Raw genomic sequence first — 20,237 nt, forward strand, 5'->3', positions numbered from 1 at the left:
AGGAACCGCACCGGCCAAAATGTTATTATTATCCAATTAAAAATTTATTATTACGGGTCTTATAAATGCTCGGCTGGTTCTGACTGCTTTTCCATTTGATTGCAGGGTTTCACGCCATCAACGGCTCATATAGAGATAGAGAGGTGCAGTAAGACGACTTGAAATGGACAGTACTCGTATCGTAGGTAAGGTGTACTATGGACGACGACGACGGACGACAATAATCATGAATCGTTAAGCTATTTTTTAACTTTGCTGTTCTTCGGGGTGCGGTGGTGCGGAAGATGTTGCCCGCGCGCAGTAATGTGGCGAAGCAGTACGCTATTTAGATACTTTCAGCCTCGCAAAATAAACAAAAAGATACAAAACTCTTTACGAGTATCTTTTATAGACTCTAAGCGTTCGTGATGATTATGACGGTTGGTTTGGTTTTGTCGCTTGACCGACGACGATGATAATGATGTTGATGAAGGAGAAGGCGGGGTGCGCTGCAGCATTCGGTTGCAAGTAGACCGCGAAATGTTTCTATCTACATCACGCGGAGTGCTAACCTTTGGGGCTGCTGCTGCTTATGTTGCCGTTGCTGATCTTGGTGAGAAGTGCGAGAAACCAAGATCAGTGGGGCGGATAGGTCCGGTTTTTTGGTTTTTGTGCAGTGGTTCTATGATTTGAGTGCTTTGTTCAAGTTAATTTTCAGACCTCATATACATATAGATAGGTATTCATATTGCTCTTGGTCGGTAAATCGTTTGTTACAGTTATTTATGAACATATCGACCAACCATCCAGTCCACGACGATGACGACTTCGACGGACGAACATAAAGACGCGACGGGAGGGTGTTGCTATTTTAATTGGTCTATGATGTTCAACGATTATGAAGATGATCATCTTTGTGCAGCATTAGATGAGGGTTAGAAGTATTTAAATGACTGTGGGACTGCACAGGCTAAGGTATACCGCTCCTCTGTGGTTTCGGTCGTTCTCAAATTGTTCGTCGGGCGTTCTCATAGTGCGCATAAGATCGGTGTTTGTAATTTTTATTATGATTATAGACGATGAGTTATGATTACATTTATTTCTAGAGAAAACGACAAGGAACGGAATAAAGATATTTCTCCGTTTTTTTTTTTTTTTTAATGAGCGAGCATATTGTGGTATTAACAAGCACTAGTGAAATTTATGTAACGTCGATGCAAGGTACCAGAACATCTTTTTTAAACGTTATTGAGAATCATTAGGAAGGAAATGAAAGAAACAGTAACAATTTTAACCTCAATTTTATTTGACTGTACATTTTTTAAGACGTAAAATATTATAAATCTTGACTTTAGACTATTTTAAGCTTCAAATACTATCATCCTTTTCTATTTTAGTGAGAATTTCAATTTTGCCAAAATTATGACAAAATGAATGATATTTAGCTCTAGATTTGTTTATACCTTGCTTTTAGTATTATGATCTTTTTAATAGCAGTCGGTCTGAGTGTTGATGATGTATCAAGATTTTTGAATTGTTGTTATCTTACTTAATATTTTGAAAATATTATTCAACATAGGAAATCAATAAATTTGTATGTGCGTCCACAGGTTTTTCTCAAAACCTACCTCTGTCTACGGATACGGGTAGATTTACTATTGACAACCAACGCAAACGATTTAAGGATAACGAACTTCGGATATGCACGTGGAATGTTAGGTCCCTTACGAGACCACGTGCGGCCGAAGAAATAGCGGAGTCCCTAGACCGCTATAAAGCAGACATCCAGTAAATACGATGGGATGGCCCGGGCAAAAAGAGGTTGAAAAACTGCGTTATTTACTGTGGTGACTGCTACCACGAAAACCAACAGCGCTTATTTGGATGCGGCTTCGTCATTATGGTCAGACTTAGGAAATAAGACTTGAGCTATAGGTGCATCAATGAGCTCCTCATGACCATACGCATCAAGGCTAAATTCGGCAACATTAGCCTAATATGCACGCACGCTTAGACAGAAGAAAAAGACGACAACGCCAAAGATATGTTCTTTGAGATCCTAGACAAAACATATGAGCAGTGCCCTAGCTACGATATTAAAATAGTCCTGAGCGATTTTAATGCCAAGCTGGGAAGGGAAGACATCTTTGGTGAAATAATCGGGAAGAACAGCCTGCACGACAACACTTCCGACAATGGAATCAGGCTCATAGATTTTGTTGCGGGGCGAAACGTCATGGTAGCCAATACGCGTTTTTCACATCTCAACAACCACAAAGGAACTTGGACTTCTCCAGATCAATCTACTGTCAACCAGATTGACCACATTGCGATCGACGCCAGACACGCTTCCAGCATCATGGATGTACGAACTTTCCGAGGAGCTAACATCGACTCGTACCACTACGACTACCTCGTTGTAGCCAAGGAAGCACTTCGGATTTCCAGACCCAAGGCAATATAGGGAGGTGCGGGAGAAGGTACAACGTCGAACGGTTACAATCACCAGAGATCGCCTAATCCTTTTCCGACCGAGTTACAAGTAACCTCTTCAGGGCAACGGCCTAGTCACTGATAAAGCTTTGGTTCCCATCGATCACCGAAATCAAGCATCAGTGAGCGTATTTAGTAGATGGGGGACCGTCTCGAAACCTACAGCGTGCTGTTGTCATGTGTTCTTTCTGTCTTGTATTAATGTCTTGTGTTGTTATCACCTTACATAGTCTAGTCGCTCAAGGTGCTGTGTTCTCTACTCTGTACATTTATGTGCTGAGTAGCGTGAAATGTTATGTAATTAACCTCTCTCGAAGTTCTCTACCGCCAACACAATGTACTGAAAACAGCCACCAATAAGAAAACCCTGGTTTAATAACGGCAGGCAAAGGCTTTGGCTGGAACCCCGATTTCTCAGAAGGAAAAAGAAAGCATAAGAAGCGTGCGGTCGAGAGAGAGGTTTTGAGAGGTTTAAAAGCAGGAACGAGGTTCGAAAGTTTTATGAACAGGTGAAACGAAATTCACAGGTACATAAACCTAGAACCGAAGGTTGCGAAGACGAAAGTGAAAACATCATAGTGGAACCGCAGTCAATGCTGAGGAAATAGAAGGACCCCTTCTGCAGACTGTATAACGAAGACGACGACCTGCATTCCACTGTCAGGCAGGATGATCCATTTAACATAAACGATGAAAGCCAACAATCCCGTCCTCCCGACTTAGACGAAGTAAAGATTGCATATCTAAGCTGAAGTCTAATAAAGCCGCTGGAGCAGATGGCTTGAATGCCGAGATTTTAAAAGCAGCTGGAATAAAGTTGGTCAGGAGCATGCTCCGACTTATCTGTAAGATATGGTCGGAAGAAATCATGCCCGATAAATGGAACCTCAGTGTTGTTTGCCCGATCCTGAAAAAAGGAGACCCTCTAAACTGCACCAACTATAAAGAAATCAGTCTACGTAACATCGCCTATAAAATCTTCTCAGCCGTAATATGTGAACGTCTAAAGCCCATCGTCAACAACCTGAATTGTCCTTATCAGTGCGGTTTTAGACCAGGAAATCCACAGTCGATCAAATATTCAAATTACGGCAGATCCTGGAAAAAACCCAAGAACACCAAATCGACAACCACATATGACAGCATCTACAAGGACGAGCTGTATAAAGCCATGTCTAGTTTTGGCATCCCTGCCAAACTCGTCCGTTTGTGCAGGATGACCATTGAGAATTCATGCTGCTCCATAAAGTTTGGGAACATTTCAACAGAGCCTTTCGATGTCAAAAAAGGTTTTAGACAAGGCGATGCGCTGTCATGTGATTTTTTTTAACATCGTGCTTGAAAGAATATTGCAGAGCTCACACGTCAACACTAGAGGCACTATCTTTCAAAAGTCTGTCCAATTACTAGCATATGCTGATGACATTGACATAATAAGCAGAACTCAGCGTGATGTCACTTGGACTTTTGTGAGTATTGAGGCAGAGGCGGCATCCCCGTTCTGCTATACGGTGCAGAAGCATGGACTATGACAAAAGCGGATGAAAGCACCTTGGGGTGGTTCGAGAAAAAAGTTTTTCGTGTGATCTAAGGTCCCGTATGCATCGAAGGGGAGTGGAGGAGAAGATGGACGACGAGCTGTACAGGCTGTACAGAGACGTAGACTTAGAAACCAATGCTCCGCCGGCCTGAAAAGTCTTCGACCAGAGTAACCTTTGATGACACTTAAGTGTCGCTTTGCCACATTTCAAGCGGTCGGCCACCAACACACTTTTTTCAAAAATAAGTCGATTTGGACACTTTTTATAAATCTAACAACTCTTTGGACACTTTTTTAAGCACAACAAGAGATTTGTTAAAAAAAATGGAACGCAACTCGTTACAAACAACCAAAATTCCAAACCAAAAAGTTAAATGCTAATGATACTGATTTTGAGAGTATTTTTATAACTTAAAATATAGACACTTTTCGGTTTAAAAAAGAAAACTTAAAAATAATTAAAATGAATTTATGTATTCAAACTTATAAAAATTTTTAAGAAAAATATTGACTTTGCCGCACAGCAGTGCTTGTGCTGAGGGAATATTTTCCAAGCTTCCACTTATGAAGAACAAAGTTACTAATAATTTTAAAATAATAATAATTTTAAGAGGCAAGGATTTGAAGTTAGAGGTAAATGAATGGATTCCTGGTAATGTTCTTATGCAGAAGTAGAAATATTAAGGAAATAATGTGATATTAAACCCCAAGACTTTTTAAAACTATTTTCTAAACAATTAATCTAGCTATTAATCGCTGATGTAACCTAAATTTACATAATATTTATTTGTTCTTAATTGTTAGTTAAGACTTTAATTTAAACTTCACGTTTTTGTCCTCTTCCTTCTTTTGACACTTTTTGGCATTTTTCAGACTTAATACTGGTAAGGACTCATAACAGGAAAAGGTAATTCATAGAACCACAATCAATTAATTTTGCTTCTTGTACACAAATGTTATGCCATTTGATTCATTTTGACGAATCTTGACTTGAGACTGCTCAAACTTTCCATTACTTTCTGCAATATTCATGATACTTGGCTCATTTCAAAAGTTGTTTAATAGTTTTTTCGGAAAAAGTACCTATATACATATATATCCTAAATATACATACAAATTTTAAGTCCCCAGTCGATGAAAAAAAAGGCTGCTGGATACGACCCACGCTGATAACTTTCCATACCGTCTGTCGACTTGTCATGCTTAAAAGCTTGTAGGTTTTCGTGTTGGCTTAAGAAAGTTGTCAGTTGTTTTTAAATTTTTTTTAAATTACTAACAATATTTTGTATATAAAGAAAACAAATTTTAACTATTTTAGTAGCATTATTAAATTTTTACAAATTGGATGAATAAAATTAATTTGAGTGATATCGAGAACCAAACATCAATGTTTACCAAATTTGCGTACTATTTTTTGTAGATTTTATTATTTTATGAAAAAACGGACTGTTGGATTTTTATACAAAAAAACTACTTAATATCGAAAACAATATTTTCTGTGAAATTAAAAAAGTTTGGATACAATATTTATAACTTTTGAAAAGCTATTTGACTCGAAAGTAAATTTGTACCAAGTTTTAGTATTGTTTTTTTTTTTAAGTTTTTATTTGTTGTAAGAAAAACTGTCAATTAGATTTTTCATAAAATTATACCGAATGTTAGCAAAAATATATTGGAAAGGTAAAAGTAGTAAAAACCAATATCTCAAAGTTTCGAAAAGATATTTGAGTCGAAAATCATTTTTTACCAACTTTTATTAATTTTTTTGTTTAGGTTTTTTTTTTGTAAAAAAACTGTCTATTGGATTTTTCTTTAAATTTTTCCGAATGTTGAACAAAATATTTCTTATAAGTGAAAATTAGTTTGAAGCCATTATCTCAAATTTTCGAAAAGATATTTAAGTCGAAATTCAATTTTTACAAACTTTAATAATGTTTTTTTAGATTTTTATTTTGTATAAAAAAACTGCCTATTCGATTTTTTTTAAACTTTAATAGGTGTTAAAAACGTTATTTTTTAATGAACAAATTTGGTTTGGAGATGAAGTCATATTTTGTTCGTTTCTTGTTGTTTTTTCTCAGTGTTTTTGATTTAAACAAAAAAAAAAGGTTAATTGGATTTTTTTTCCCAAAAATATGTTACAATAAATAATATTCAATTTTATTTAAGTCTCTAGCATTTTTGGTTCGTGAGATATTTTCGATTAAAAAAACTTTCATTTTTTTTAAACTGCTATGGTAAAAAAAACACCCACGCAATTTTCTTGAGAGGTCTTTCTGCATCTTTCTGCATTATTATCAGTTATTTTTGAGCATTACTTGCGACATTCGAACTCGTGGTTTTAATGACTTGCATGACATGTGGTTACGATGGTAGATAAGTCAAAAAAAGTGGGTCCCTCGATTCCGTCCGTCTATCTGTCCTGGCCCCTTCCATCCCTAACCATTGGGTCGATTAAACCCTTTTTGACTTTCTTTAAAGACTTAAAAAAAACAGTAATCCGAATATACATACATGTTTTTGTCAAAAATCGAAAAGTTGAATATTCTCAAACCCGAACCAATAGAATTTTGTTAAATTTTCTATAACATTTATTTTCTTTACTAAGTTTTTTTCTGACAAACGGTACCGCTTTAAAACCAGGGCACACCCAAAAAGCCGTTGTTTTGAACCGATTTTGATAATATGGACACGCTTTTATATGTTCTTAGTAGTATTTGATAATTGAAAATATCAAAAAATTTCCTTTTTTGGATTTTTAATATTTTTTTTTCTTCAAAATTCGATGTTTCAAAAACTTGTCAGTTCTTTGAACGAAAATTAAATGTAGAACGTATAAGAAGCTTTAAAAACTGTATACACAAAATATTTCTAAACTAAAATTATAAAATATAATATCAAGGGTGATTTTTTCGCAATTATCTTTTCGGCAACACTGGTTTTAATAGCACAACGCAGGTTTCGTGTTTTGTTCACTATCAAACATTTTCCGTTTGTTTTATAATTTAATCATGAATCGTCTTACAAACGAACAACGCTTTATTATCAGCCAGAAGTATTACAAGAGCATCCAGAAAAAATCACAGTTTAATGCGGTTGATATGCTGGTGGCATCATTGGACCGTACTTCTCCAAAGATTTTTCGAATCGTAACGTAACTTTAAATGGTGAGCACTACCGTGATATAATATCTCAAAATGCAAGAGCTTGACTTGCATGACATGTGGTTTCAACAAGACCAAGGTACCATATGCCTTACAACACGCGCAACAATGGACTTATCGAGTTCGGTGAACATTTTGCTTCACGTTTGGGACCGGTCAATTGGCCACCTAGATCGTGCGATTTAACTCCTTTATTCTATTGTTTTTTGGGCCTATGTTAAAGCCAATGATTTCGCTATACAGGTAAGCCCGCTTCAATTGACGCATTGGAACGAAGACAACATTGAAGCATTTATTCGTGAGATACCGGCCATGATGAAATGTTGGAAAGAGTATGATAAAATTGGACTAAGTGGATTGACTAATTGAGGCGCAGTCAAGGTCCACATTTGCATAAAAACCTCTTCAAACATATAAATTATAATATATAAAGAACGGTCCTACTTATTCAAACAAAGATTTCATGCATTTTTCGGAATTGTATGTGTTTTTTTTTTTGGAAAACTTTCTTATAGCCTTTTAAAAAACACTCTTTATAAGAAACTAATTTAAAAAATACTCGTTCTATCGATTTTTTAATACAAAATTTAATGAATCAATTTTTTTGATACCGATACAGAGCGTCTTTTAAAGGATGGTCCAAACTGAATATGGTGATACGTTAGGCAATTGGTTTATCCCGAATCATACTTATTTTATAAAATTTTGAAAAAACTCTACTTTTATTTGATTTTCACTCACCCTGTTCACAAAATAGTTTTTGTTTTTAATGTTTTTGAAATTTTAAAGTAACCACATGTCGGGAAAATTAATGGGCAATTCGCTAAAAATGAATGAAAACTTATAACAAAACCTAATTTAGAACTTCAATTTTTAAATTTGTGCGTAGACAAACATTCTTTTGGCATAATGTTGGTTTTATATCTCAAACATATTCTTTCTTTTGCAGCTTTCTAAATGGGCATGGATATTACCACAAATAAAAGAAGGTTATAATTTTTCAACACTTAGAAAACTTCGAAACGAAATAAAATTCAAATAAAAATGTATTCGTATTACTTAAATTTGTAATAATTTCTTGGTTCAATTAGCTACACCCCAATGTTGTTGATCGTTTTTCTCAAACTATAAATTTTTTTAAAGAAAATTTCATAACCTTTTATGCATAAGAAACATATACTTTGTATAAAACTGCACTTGACCTCTCTCACCCTCCCAATTAGTTCTTGATCATCTTAAAATTATTAAACGTTGTTTTCAGGAAGTTTTCAAGTGTAATATGTGTAAACTGTTTTTTAAGGACAATTATTTTGTATCTAACTTTCCCAGACTATGAATATGTCAACAGGCTAAATTTCATTGTTTTGAAACTATATTTCAAGTTAACCAACACGAGGTATTCATTTCAAAATACTCATAGCAAAAGTCAATTGAAAAATGAATTGACAAGTGTTTATAGAACTTGAACAAGTTGTAAAAAAAAACCCAAATCTCCCATCAATATAGTTTACCTTTGATTAATCTGTGTGGACCAACATTCCATATCTACTCAAAAATACGAGTATAATCAACATCAAAAAACAATCAATCGAAGAGCTCTTCTCTTAAAATTTTAAAATATTTAAAATAAAACTCTTATCCTTGAATCACGTGTACAAACTTTACAAATCGTTCAATTTGTAAAACTTTCCTCTATATGGAATTTTCAAAATGCTTCAATGCACTTTAACCCTTCTCTGTACGAAACCCAACACACGCCACCGCTGCATCCACAACAATACGTACGTGTTGTGCTCTATTAACCGATCTGGGTCATGCCTTTCGAGTAAGATTATTTAATAAAAAACATCAAAAATACTACAAAAATGTTCGCTTGAACATACAAAACGCTTTCAATTAATTTTCCAAAGCTATAAACACACATACATTTATACTGCCGAATATTGGAACTCATATATGCACTGCCATAATATTTTGTTCGAATTTCACAAAATGCGTGCATTTTTTGTACAATAGCTTTTAAGAGGATTCAAGAGTTCTTTCCAAAATTTGAGTGTTGAAAAAAAAACTTTTGTACATATATTTCAAAAAGTCGATTTAAACGATCTCCGAACATCGGAAAAAATAAAAAGAAAAACATCAAAACTATTGGATATGACTTTTGGATGAAAATTTTGCGTTTATGGAGTCGACGAACATCAACCAACATCCTACAAAGAAGCAAGGATACATGACCGAAGGCGTCGCGTCGTTGTCCGTTCCGTGTCGGTCGTCCTTATTGTCGGTCAGTTGATCAATTCGATGGCTTGGCTACTATGTTGATGATAAATGCTGAATATTCTGGCTGTGGTGCTACTTACTCTCGTCCCCATCAGGATGCCAATGCCCTTTAATTGAACAGGAAATGTATTGCATTGGATTGAAAGCTTTTTTACTTTGAAAGAAATTTAAAACAAAGTTTAACTATTTCACTCTTCTTACCGGCTCCACCGCCGGCCGCGCCGACGAACCATTCCTGGAACAAATAACCCACATATGCATAGTCGGAACTCGGGCCATTTGATGTTGTTCTTCCACGGAAACAATGAGAATTCTGGAATATGAATGAGTGGGGATTGCGGAGTGGTTCAACGATCCAACAAATCGGAACTCGGATGCAGACACATCACACACTAAATGGACATTCACATAAAACATAACGCAGCATATGATGGATGTCATAGGGTTGCCATCATAATAAATATCAAACAAAGTAAAAAATATATAACAATTGTTTTCAAAAAATAAAAATTTTAAAAATAGACTGAATTGTGATTCACATTGTTACCTTCTCATTGGTGTCAACTCTAAAATTTGCAAATGTTATTATTTTGTAAACCGAACTGTCATTTAAGGAACTTAAGAAATCATACAATCTATAGTAAAAGTTAAAGTTATTTTCTGATCAGACTTTCAAGGTTATGTAAAACTTTTATTCACGTAAGAAAAATAATTTGTATTTTATATTTCAAGAAATTTTGTTTCATTGGCCACTAAACCCATCTTCTTCGCTTCCGTCGCAATGCTCATTAACGCTCCACTGACATCACGCTTTGATCTATCAATTATGTCAATATCATCTGCGTATCCGAGTAATTGGATGGATCTTTGGAAGATTGTGCCTCTAGTGTTGACGGTTGAGTTTTGCACAATTCTTTCCAGAACGATGTTGAAGAATTCGAATGACAGTGCATCGCCTTGTCTAAAACCTTTTTTGACATCAAATGCATCGGTAAGATCTTTTCCGACCTTGATAGAGCAGCGTGCATTCTCCATCGTCAGTTTTAAGCCGAATCCGAAGGCTGTTTTATGCCTGGAGTCACCGTGTAAAGTTAGCACTACATACCCCCTTTTTAAAAAATCTAATAATAAGGCAGAAAGATGCAGAAAGAGCCCACAAGAAAATTGGGTTGGTGGGTTTTTTACCATAGCAGTTTGAAAAAAAGGTGAACATTTTGGTTAACTCTAAATATCTTACGAACCAATAACGCTACTGACCTGAACTAAATTTTATATAATATTTTGTTACATGATATCAAAGATGTATATTTTTTGAAAAAAATCCATTTAACGTTGATTTACAAAAAATGAAAAAAAAAAAATTTGTCACCTCCAAAATTTTACGACTAAAATATGATTTCATCTCCAGAACAATTTTGTGCAACGAAGAATAATGTTTTTGACATCTGATAAAATTTTGAGAAAAATCGAATTGACAGTTTTTTTTATAAAAAAATAAAAATCTAAAAAAAACAATACTTAAAGTTGGTAAAAAATTACTTTCGACTCAAATAGCTTTTCATTATTTCACAGAAAATATTGTTTTCGATATTTAGTAGGTTAGGTTAGGTTGGAGTGGCTGTCCAGATGTCATTGACACACGTAGACCTCAAGTCCATTGTGATACCACTAATGAGGTTACTCATGGGAGAGTAATGAATTTAAACAAACCATTTTGTACTTTTAATAAAGTTAGAGAGACGTTTTGTGTCAATCGTTGCCAGTTCACTGGTGTTATCGAAGAAGGGATTACCGAGAAAGTAATTCCTTCTAATGGAGAGTGCTGGACATGTACATAGAAGGTGTTGGACCGTTTCTTCTTCCTCCTCGTCCATGCAGCTTCTACAGAAGAACCCCTAGCCACAGAGCATGTCTTCCTATGAGCCAGTGTCCCGTTATTACTCCAATTGCACAGCTTATACTTTGTCTGCTCAGTGATATCAAGCCTTTTGACCGTTTTAAGTCAATATTTGGCCATATTTGCTTGGTTGCTAGGCAGGTGGTACTTTGTGACCATCTAGCATTTGTTGTTTCTAGAGCATATTGCTTGAGAAGATATTTGCATGTAGCAGTTGGTGTTCCTATGCTATGTTTTTGTCTAACATTAGGCAGAAGTGTTCCGTTTTTGGCGAGCTCATCGGCTTTTCAATTTCCCGGAATGTCTCTGTGACCCGGCACCCAAATAAGATGAATGTTAAACTGTTCCGTCATCTCATTCAGAGATGATCGACAATCGTGGACTGTTTGAGAGTTTGTAGAGACAGACGCGAGAGATTTAAGAGCGACTTGGCTGTCTGAGAAGATTCGTATATTCTTACAAGAAGCTTCTTTAATTACAAGTGCTTCTTTAATCGCCATTACTTCTGCCTGGAATACACTACATTGATTGGGAAGTCTATAGGATAGACTGAGATTCAGTTGTTCTGAAAAGATACCACTTCCAACTCCGTGATCGGTCTTTGAACCGTCAGTATAGAAGTGTACCGCATCGTCTTCCAGGGGTCTCTCTTCTTCCCAGGAGGATCTTGAAGGGATGGACACATGGAATCTTTTACCAAATACCATTTTTGGGGTGGTATAGTCTAAGCGATCTGGGATAGATCTGAAATTGTCTAGAATAGTTGTATGTCTAGTATTGTTACTGGTCCATTGAGAGGTGGCTTTAAGCCTTACACATGAGTTGGCAGCCACCTTTTTAGAGAAGATGTCAAGTGGTGTTAGGTTTAAAAGCACTTCCAGTGCTGCGGTTGGTGTTGTGCGAAGTGCTCCTGTGATGCACATACCTGCTGACGACTGGACTTTAATGAGCTTATTTAGATTTACCATCTTGTCCAGTGCGGTCCACCATACGCGGCTCCATAAATGAGTATCGGCCTGATTACCGAAGTGTATAGCCAGTGGGTTATTTTTGGGGAGAAGCCCCATTTTGATCCTATGGCCTTTTTACAAGTTAAAAGCGCTACAGTAGCCTTTTTGACTCTTTCATCAATATTTGCCTTTCAATTTAGTTTTTTGTCTAAAATGAGGCCCAAATATTTAGCTTGATCGGAAAAGCTTAATGGTATTCCTCTAATCTTGGGTGGACTAATCTGAGGAATTTTATATCTTCTCGAAAAGAGTATTAATTCTGTTTTGTGTGGGTTGACGTCCAATCCACATTGCTTAGCCCATTTAGTTAGCCTGTTTAGGGCATTTTGTAGGAGTTCCGAGAGAACTTGGGGGTGCTTCCCAGATACGGATATCGCAACGTCGTCAGCGTAGGCAATCACCTTGATACCCTCTGTTTCGTTTGATGTAAGTAAGTCGTTTACTACCATGTTCCATAAAAGAGGCGAAAGGACTCCACCTTGGGGAGTGCCTCGATTCACCGATCTGGTGGTAGTAAAACTTCTCATGTTAGAAATTATTGTCCTGCTTTTGAGCATGAGACTTATAAGATCTATGAGTGACTTCTCTAATTTCAGCTTATTTATTGCTGTTGTGATCGCCTGGTAACTGACGTTGTTGAAAGCTCCTTCAATATCTAGGAACGCTACCAGGTTATATTCTTTGTATTCGAGGGAATGTTCAATAGTACGTACCAGTGAGTGAAGTGCTGATTCTACTGATTTTCCCTTAGAGTAAGCATTTTGAGCTGTGGAAATGAGACATGGTTTTAAATTATGTCTGATATAAATTTTAATCAATCTTTCCAAGGTTTTAAGAAGGAAGGATGATAGGCTGATTGGTCGTAGATCTTTAGGGTTAACGTGTGAGGGTTTCCCTGCTTTGGGAATGAAGACTACTTTTGCCATTCTCCAGGCTTTGGGAATATATCTCAGCCTTACACAGCTTGTCAGAATGATTTCCAATGGTGGAATAATCATGTCTGAGCATTTTTGTAGTTCGGCCGGAATGATTCCATCTGGTCCTGGAGATTTATATGGATCAAAGCTGTCTATGGCCCATTGCAGTTTTTCCCGCGTTATTAGATCAACTAAATCGCTTGTAGAAGCTTGAGACTCTGATGTTAAGTCGTTGAGTATGTTAGAACTACCTGGAAAGTGGGTGTCTAATAACAGATTAAGAGATTCTTCATCTGTGATAGTCCACGTGCCTGCTTCTGTCTTTAAAGCACTGGGTTGGACTTTTTGAGAGGATTTTCCTGAGTCTTGAGGCTTCTGAAGTATTTTCTATTTTACCACAAAAATTTCTCCAAGAAGACCTCTTACTCTTTCTTAATTCTTTTTTATATTGCTTTAGAGCTTGTTTGTATAAGTCCCAGTCAGCAGGAGATCTAGTGTACTTAGATCTGTTGAAGAGTTTGCGACAGCTCTTTCTGAATGGTTCTAGTCCTTTATGCCACCAATGAGGTTTCTTTTTACCCTTTAAAATGGTTACAGGGCATGAAGATCTCATTGACTCATTTAAGGCTTCGGTGAGATGATTTACAGAAAGGTCTAGTTCATCATTACTGGAGGAGCTTTTAAGAAGGTTGTGATTAAGCAGTTGTGCTAGTACCTCCCTATAACGCTCCAAGTTTGTATTCCGGTGATTTCGAAATCCCGTAGATGTATTTGCTACATCTTTGAGCTCAAACTGAATGTATTTGTGAGAAGGAATCCTCTTTTATGACATGCCAGTTTAAAATCATATTGTGGATCGAGTCAGAGGTAAGTGTAATATCAAGTACCTCTTTCCTTTTCTTGGTTACAAAAGTGGGTTCATTACCAATATTACTTATAAGTAGGTTAGTGCTTAGTAAATAATCAAATAAGTACTCACCTCTCTCATTTATATCAGAGCTACCCCATACCGTGTGATGGGCGTTAGCGTCTGAACCAATTAGGAGAACAACTGTTTTCGATTGCGCGTCCGCAATTGCCTTCCTGAAGGTATTTCCTGGAATTGGGCTGTCGTGGCCAAGGTAGGAGGATATGAGCCAGTAGGTGGCTTTATCCGTTGTTAGGACAGCGGTGGTGATGTCCTTGTCGCTGTAATTGGGGTGTAAAAATATGTTTAAGTCATTTTTTACTAACATGCATGACCTTGGTTCACCTTTCGATATTTAGTAATTTTTATATAAAAACCAACAGGTCGTTTTTTCATAAAAAATGAAATCTACAATAAATATTACTCAAATTTGGTAAAAATTGATAGGAGTACATAATATAGACAAACTTTTTAGCAAGACAAATCGACAGACAGGATGGGAAGTTATCAGTGTGGGTCGCATCCCAGCCTCTTTTTTTTAAATTATATTTTTGGATACTATAGATCACGCGAAGAACTTTTCTACGGAAGGAACAAAAGGCGCTTACATCCACTTTTTTGATGGTCCATAATTCTGCACCGTATAGCAGGAGAGGTTGATTAGAATTTTATAAAGTGGCTCTTGGTGACCTTAAAAGAGGGATGTGCTACGTAATTGCTTTCTAAGTCTAAAAAAATAGAGGTTAATAAAAGTTTTTCTTGATTTCATCTTACCGCTCCAATCGTGTTGTTTTCTGCATTTATATTGGAGCCCATGGTAGACAAAGCCTTTTACTACCTCAATACAGACAGCATTTGCAGTTTGTCCCTGCATATAATATGGAACATGCCCTGTCCCTGTCATATGAGGCCTTGAAATCAATGTGGGTGTCCATTTATGTTTTCAGGTTTTCCCATATCTATACCGTTAAGTGAATATATGGTCGACTGTGAACTTTTCTGGTCTGAGGCTACACTGGCCTATCAGGCGTTCACATATTATGACAGAAAAGATTTTGTTGAAGAGACTGATTCCTCTATGGTTTATTTTCATCTCCATCTTTCAGGGAAGAAAGTTATTGCATTTTTAAGAACCTTTTGTGTGGCGAATGGATACAACACACAAAAAAGCCTGGCAACCCTAGACTGCGATAAAAATAAGGATGCATATGTTATATAGTATGAATGAATGCATTCATCCGGATGTAATTGTCAGGAATTAATAATGACACACTCGATGGATGGATGGTTCAGTGGCTTGAAGTAACATAACAACAAAAAAAAAAAAGAACTTGAGCAAAGCTTTTATAGAATTACATATTACCATTTGGTAGAAGAACGTTACGTTGCTTGTGGAGGAGGAAAGTTTATGTAGAAAACAATAGGAAGGGAAAGTACCACATTTACAAGCGAGTTGATGTTATAACGTAAAGTCGATTAAGTGATGTATAGATTCTACCCGACCACCATTACGCTGTTGCTTTTCTGGGTTTATTGGGATGCCATAGAATCATCATTATTACGGTTCAACTTCGTGCAGATTTTTTTATATATTTCTAATGTCCTAAAGCATGTTCCATTCTTATGCCAGAGACAAGAGACTGTCAACTATTTGAGACCACCAACGATAGACAGAAGATACTTTATACAGGTTGTTGTACCATTTTTCTACCTCGCTTTATATCCCACTCTTCAATCCTCTGTCTCAGGTTGGGGCTTTAAAAACAAATATAACAACAACAACAATGCTTTAACTTTAATCGAACTGGATTTTTGTGGTGATGGCGCTTTTATATGGAGGCATGTCGTTTGACGTCTCTGTTGCATTATTTTGTTGCTCAATCAATGACTCTTAATGCAATCGTGAATATCCATGTGGTACTGCATCATGTAGTCTTCGTCAAGATGTTTGCATCGTTTTTTTTAAGCTTGTTCCATTATTTGTTTTTGGAACATATCTCAATTTTGAAACCAAAGGATGGCATTTGGTTTTGATGTCGTGTTATGGTTAAATCAGTTTCGATCTAACTTTTGTTTAGTTTCCTGCTTCGAAATTGCGTGATGAAGATTGTCATGATGTTCGAAGTAAATTGCAGTAATTTTTGAATGAGTGTAGCTGAGGTTAATAAAGATTGAAAGGCTTTTGGTAAGAAGAGGATAAAAATAATTTATAAATATTTCAAGAGGCTAAAACAAGTCAATTGTTAGGAAAAAGCCAGAGATTGTTTCTTGTCTGTGAGTAATACAATACGATAAAAAGCTTGCTGATCATCTACCTTTTTTTTTGAATGGGTTTAGGAAGAAAATTTTACGATATAGATAATTTAATGTTTTTCGTAAGTTGAGAGGAGGGTTGAAGTTTTCAAAAAGAGGGATACAAATGTTTAAAAAAACAAACAGCAGTGTTAGGGAAGGGAAACAGCAATGCGTTTCTATAAAAAGTAATGACTTTGAACTTCATATGGAACCAAAAGCAAATAATTTTTTTTTAAATATTTAAATTAAGTTTTTGAATTTTTAAATAAAGTTTATAATAATTTTAAGAGAACGCATTTAACCATTAAAAATTAAGACAATTATTAATTAGAACCGAGTGTTGGAAGTTTCCAGAAAGAAACGAAAAAGTGAATGAAATATTTACATTTTATTATTAAAAAATATTTATGTATAACTTTTTTTTTTTACATTAGTAATGACTATGTTCGGATATTATGTAAGACAGTTTGGAATAGAAACTTTATTTTTTTTTAATTATCGGCCAACTTCATAAGCTTCATGCAAAAAGTTCCACGTCTTCTGATTGAATTCAACTTCTTAGATACTTCGGAGTGTGAATTGGGGGATTGTGTTTTTTGGAAAATTCAAGACAGAGGTTTAAAAATGCCCGTGCCAGCAAATATTTATAGTTGTTTTCGTTCTAAAGGTGCATTGTGCCATAACACGTTGCAGCCCCCTGCCTGATGTACAGATATGATGTCTTTCCAAAATAATGAATAAAAGGTTAAGGTTAACCTTTTTTTCACCCGTAAAAACAACCCATTCACTGCTCCAAGTAACATGCTCTCTTGTGAAAATTCATCCCATGCTCCTTGTGTACTTGGCTCAAAACACGTTTATTTTTAAATTCCCATAGGAAGTTATTGTAATGGGTCCGATTTCTCGAATTGAAAATTTTGACAATTCTCGACGTTTTAATGTCCCTATAGTCGAAATAAAAGATTTTTAGAAAGATGTCGGTGTGTGCGTGTGTACGTACGTTCGTACGTCTGTACGTTTGTGCGTTCGCGACGTTTTTTTTCGTCATCAATAGCTCAGGAACCAGCAGAGAAAACTGCGTGGGTGCTTTTTTTACCACAGGTAGCAGTTTAAAATAAAATGCACGACTGGGTCGCACGAACTTGCTCCTGTATGCAAAGAGTCTGTTTAAAAAAGTACTTACATATATGAGATTTAAAAATATTCCTATAAAATAAGTTTGGCTTCAAAGATATAAATGCCATTTGAATTGGCAAAAAACCGCACGATCTTTGTATATGAAAACCATAGTACTCTCATGAGCAGAATTTTTTAGGGCGACCAGATGCCGAGTCGTTGGCGTGGCGTTAGTATCGAAAGTGGAGAAATTCAGCGGGAGCGAGAGAAAAATATTATTCCCATTTCCATAAGCAGCCAGCAGAATAAGGGAGATATTTAATTTTTGACCCAAAAAGTCAACACAATTTCCTTCATTTTATTTGAGTCTAACCTCGTATATGTTTTCACATAAAGAGCTTCCATATGAAGGTAGTTGAATTTGTTTTTGTTTTATTTATATCAACGCGCTTTATATAACAAACAAAATGGCTTAATATTGTATCTAATAAGGGGATGAAACAAACTTTTGAATGCTTACGTCAGCTGTTTAGGATCTTTTACCGATATTTGTTTTTATTTACATTCATAAGTCTGCTTTTACTTGTGTAAAATCTTTGTATGCTTTTTCTTGTAGATCTTTGTATATGAAAAATGGTTTCTATTATCTATAAAGCTACAATGCGATTCATATAGATTCAACTTGTTCCTTAAAAGCTTTTTTCATTTAGATAGCTTTATTGTAATTTCATATTAAAAGAACCAGGATGGAAAATAAATAAGATAAGAAAGAGGCAGACCGTGAATGTTTAAATTGTAAGTCGATCGCCTATTGGTTGTGTAGTTAGGTAGCAGGTAGATGTCTAAAACGACCATAGAATAGTTCACTTGGCGTGCTTAGCTTTATGCAGATAGATAGATAAGGACATGTTTATGATGATAATGAAGGAATGTTATTGGTGGCTAGAAGGTACATACTACATTCCTTCTTTACTACAAGTTTTCAGCGCAAATATGGAGTTATTACGTTCAGTCTATTTTTTTCAATAAAGTTTTAAAAACAAGCATACGAACAAGTACAAGAAATTGCTGTTCATGTGTTGTTTACAGTCAGGCTCTTGTGCGTTTTGGATTTTAGTTAAGAAGTGACACGTAAGCAGTAGTTGTAGAAGTTGTACGTAATACCTTTATAAATAGGTACAATGTGTATGCGTTGAAAAAGTGATTCTAATAGAAAATACATATACTCTCTCTGGCCAGTTTCTTTAACTTGTAGGTACTAAGTATTTATTTTTTTATATAGGCGAAAGCCAGTAAATCATGAGTGAAACAACCTTATTCGTAAAGAATAATATTTTAAAATCATTATATACAAAGTTACCAAGATAATACTTCTTGATAGACTCTTTAAAATAGATTGTTGATTAAATATATCATATAAATGTGCACTAATTTGGATGAAAGCTAGGAATGTAATTACAATTTTGTCAAAATAATGCGCTCTTTCGGGCTCATGCACACTAAAAATAATTAAAAAAATAATATTTTAAGATTCAAAATTTTACCTGAAAAATAAGTTTGTCTTCAAAAATTAAAATGCCATTTTACAAATAAAAAAACCGTTCATTTTTCAAATTTTTATTTTGAAAATCGTTAGAGCGGTTTTTTTTTAAATTAATTTTTTATATATAAAATTTTCCAATTTTGTTCTAAAAATATTTTTGGAATGCAGTTGTTTAGTGATTGTAAATATACGTTTTACGTTTGAATTTCGTAAAAAATTGTTGAGATATAGAGTTTTGAAAAATAAAAATTCAATATTTTTTAAAAAATCCAAACAATTAAAAATTGCATTTTTGTTAATCAAATATTGTTAAGGTAATATAGGAGCTTATTCAGAAAAAAAATTATTAAAATCAGTTCATAAGTTGCTGAGAAAATTAAAAAACAAAATAACGGTTCTATGAGCGGTACCTTTCCTGAGCGATACAAAAATATGGTTTTTTTTTATAAAAAGAAGCCAAGTTAAAAAATAAAATTTTAGAGAAAATTAAAAAAAAATCTATCGGTTTGTTTTTGAGAAAATTCTAATTTTCGGTTTTTGACCAAAAAAATTGTCCACTGTTAGTTTTGACCTTAAAGAAAAAATGAAAAAAACGCCTATCGCGAATCTGCTCAAAACCTTAATTTCCAAGTTTGGACTCAATCGAAGCAATGGTTTAGGCTGTAGGAGCGTGGACAGACAGACAAAACCGACCGGACGGAATCGCGGGACCCACTTTTTTCGACTTCTCTACCATCGTAATATCATGTTTGATTAAAATCTCGAGTTCGAAATTTTGCACGAATGCAAAACTTGCCATATAGTTCCTATATGTCGCAAGTAAAAAGGTGAACATTATATCTCACGGACCAATGGCGCTAAAAACTTGAATTAAAAATTGATTTTGGACTTAAATCTATTTTCAAAACTTTGAGATTTTGGCTTAAAACTAATTTTATCTTATGAGAAAAATTGTTTTGATCATTCGATAAAATTTTAAGAACAACCGATAAAATTTTAAGAAAAATCAAATTGACAGTTTTTTGTATAAAAAAAAAACTAGCGGCTTTTAAGAAATCAAGAAATACTAAGGTTAACAACTCTTGGTACACGAAAG

The 20,237-nt window shown here is 35.1% G+C and overlaps 1 protein-coding gene across 1 annotated transcript in view; it reads right to left on the reverse strand.

The window, feature by feature from the left end:
* The window catches only part of LOC129951048 (uncharacterized), a 97,160-nt gene extending 87,287 nt beyond the window's left edge, over positions 1 to 9,873 (reverse strand). Inside the window, exon 1 of the mRNA XM_056063049.1 lies at positions 9,658 to 9,873. Coding sequence (XP_055919024.1) covers positions 9,658 to 9,873 — 216 coding nt within the window. The remainder of the gene's footprint in view (positions 1 to 9,657) is intronic.
* Positions 9,874 to 20,237: the final 10,364 nt, after the last annotated feature.

The sequence above is a fragment of the Eupeodes corollae genome, chromosome 1 (genome assembly GCF_945859685.1).
Source record: "Eupeodes corollae chromosome 1, idEupCoro1.1, whole genome shotgun sequence".
NCBI classification, from domain to species: domain Eukaryota; kingdom Metazoa; phylum Arthropoda; class Insecta; order Diptera; family Syrphidae; genus Eupeodes; species Eupeodes corollae.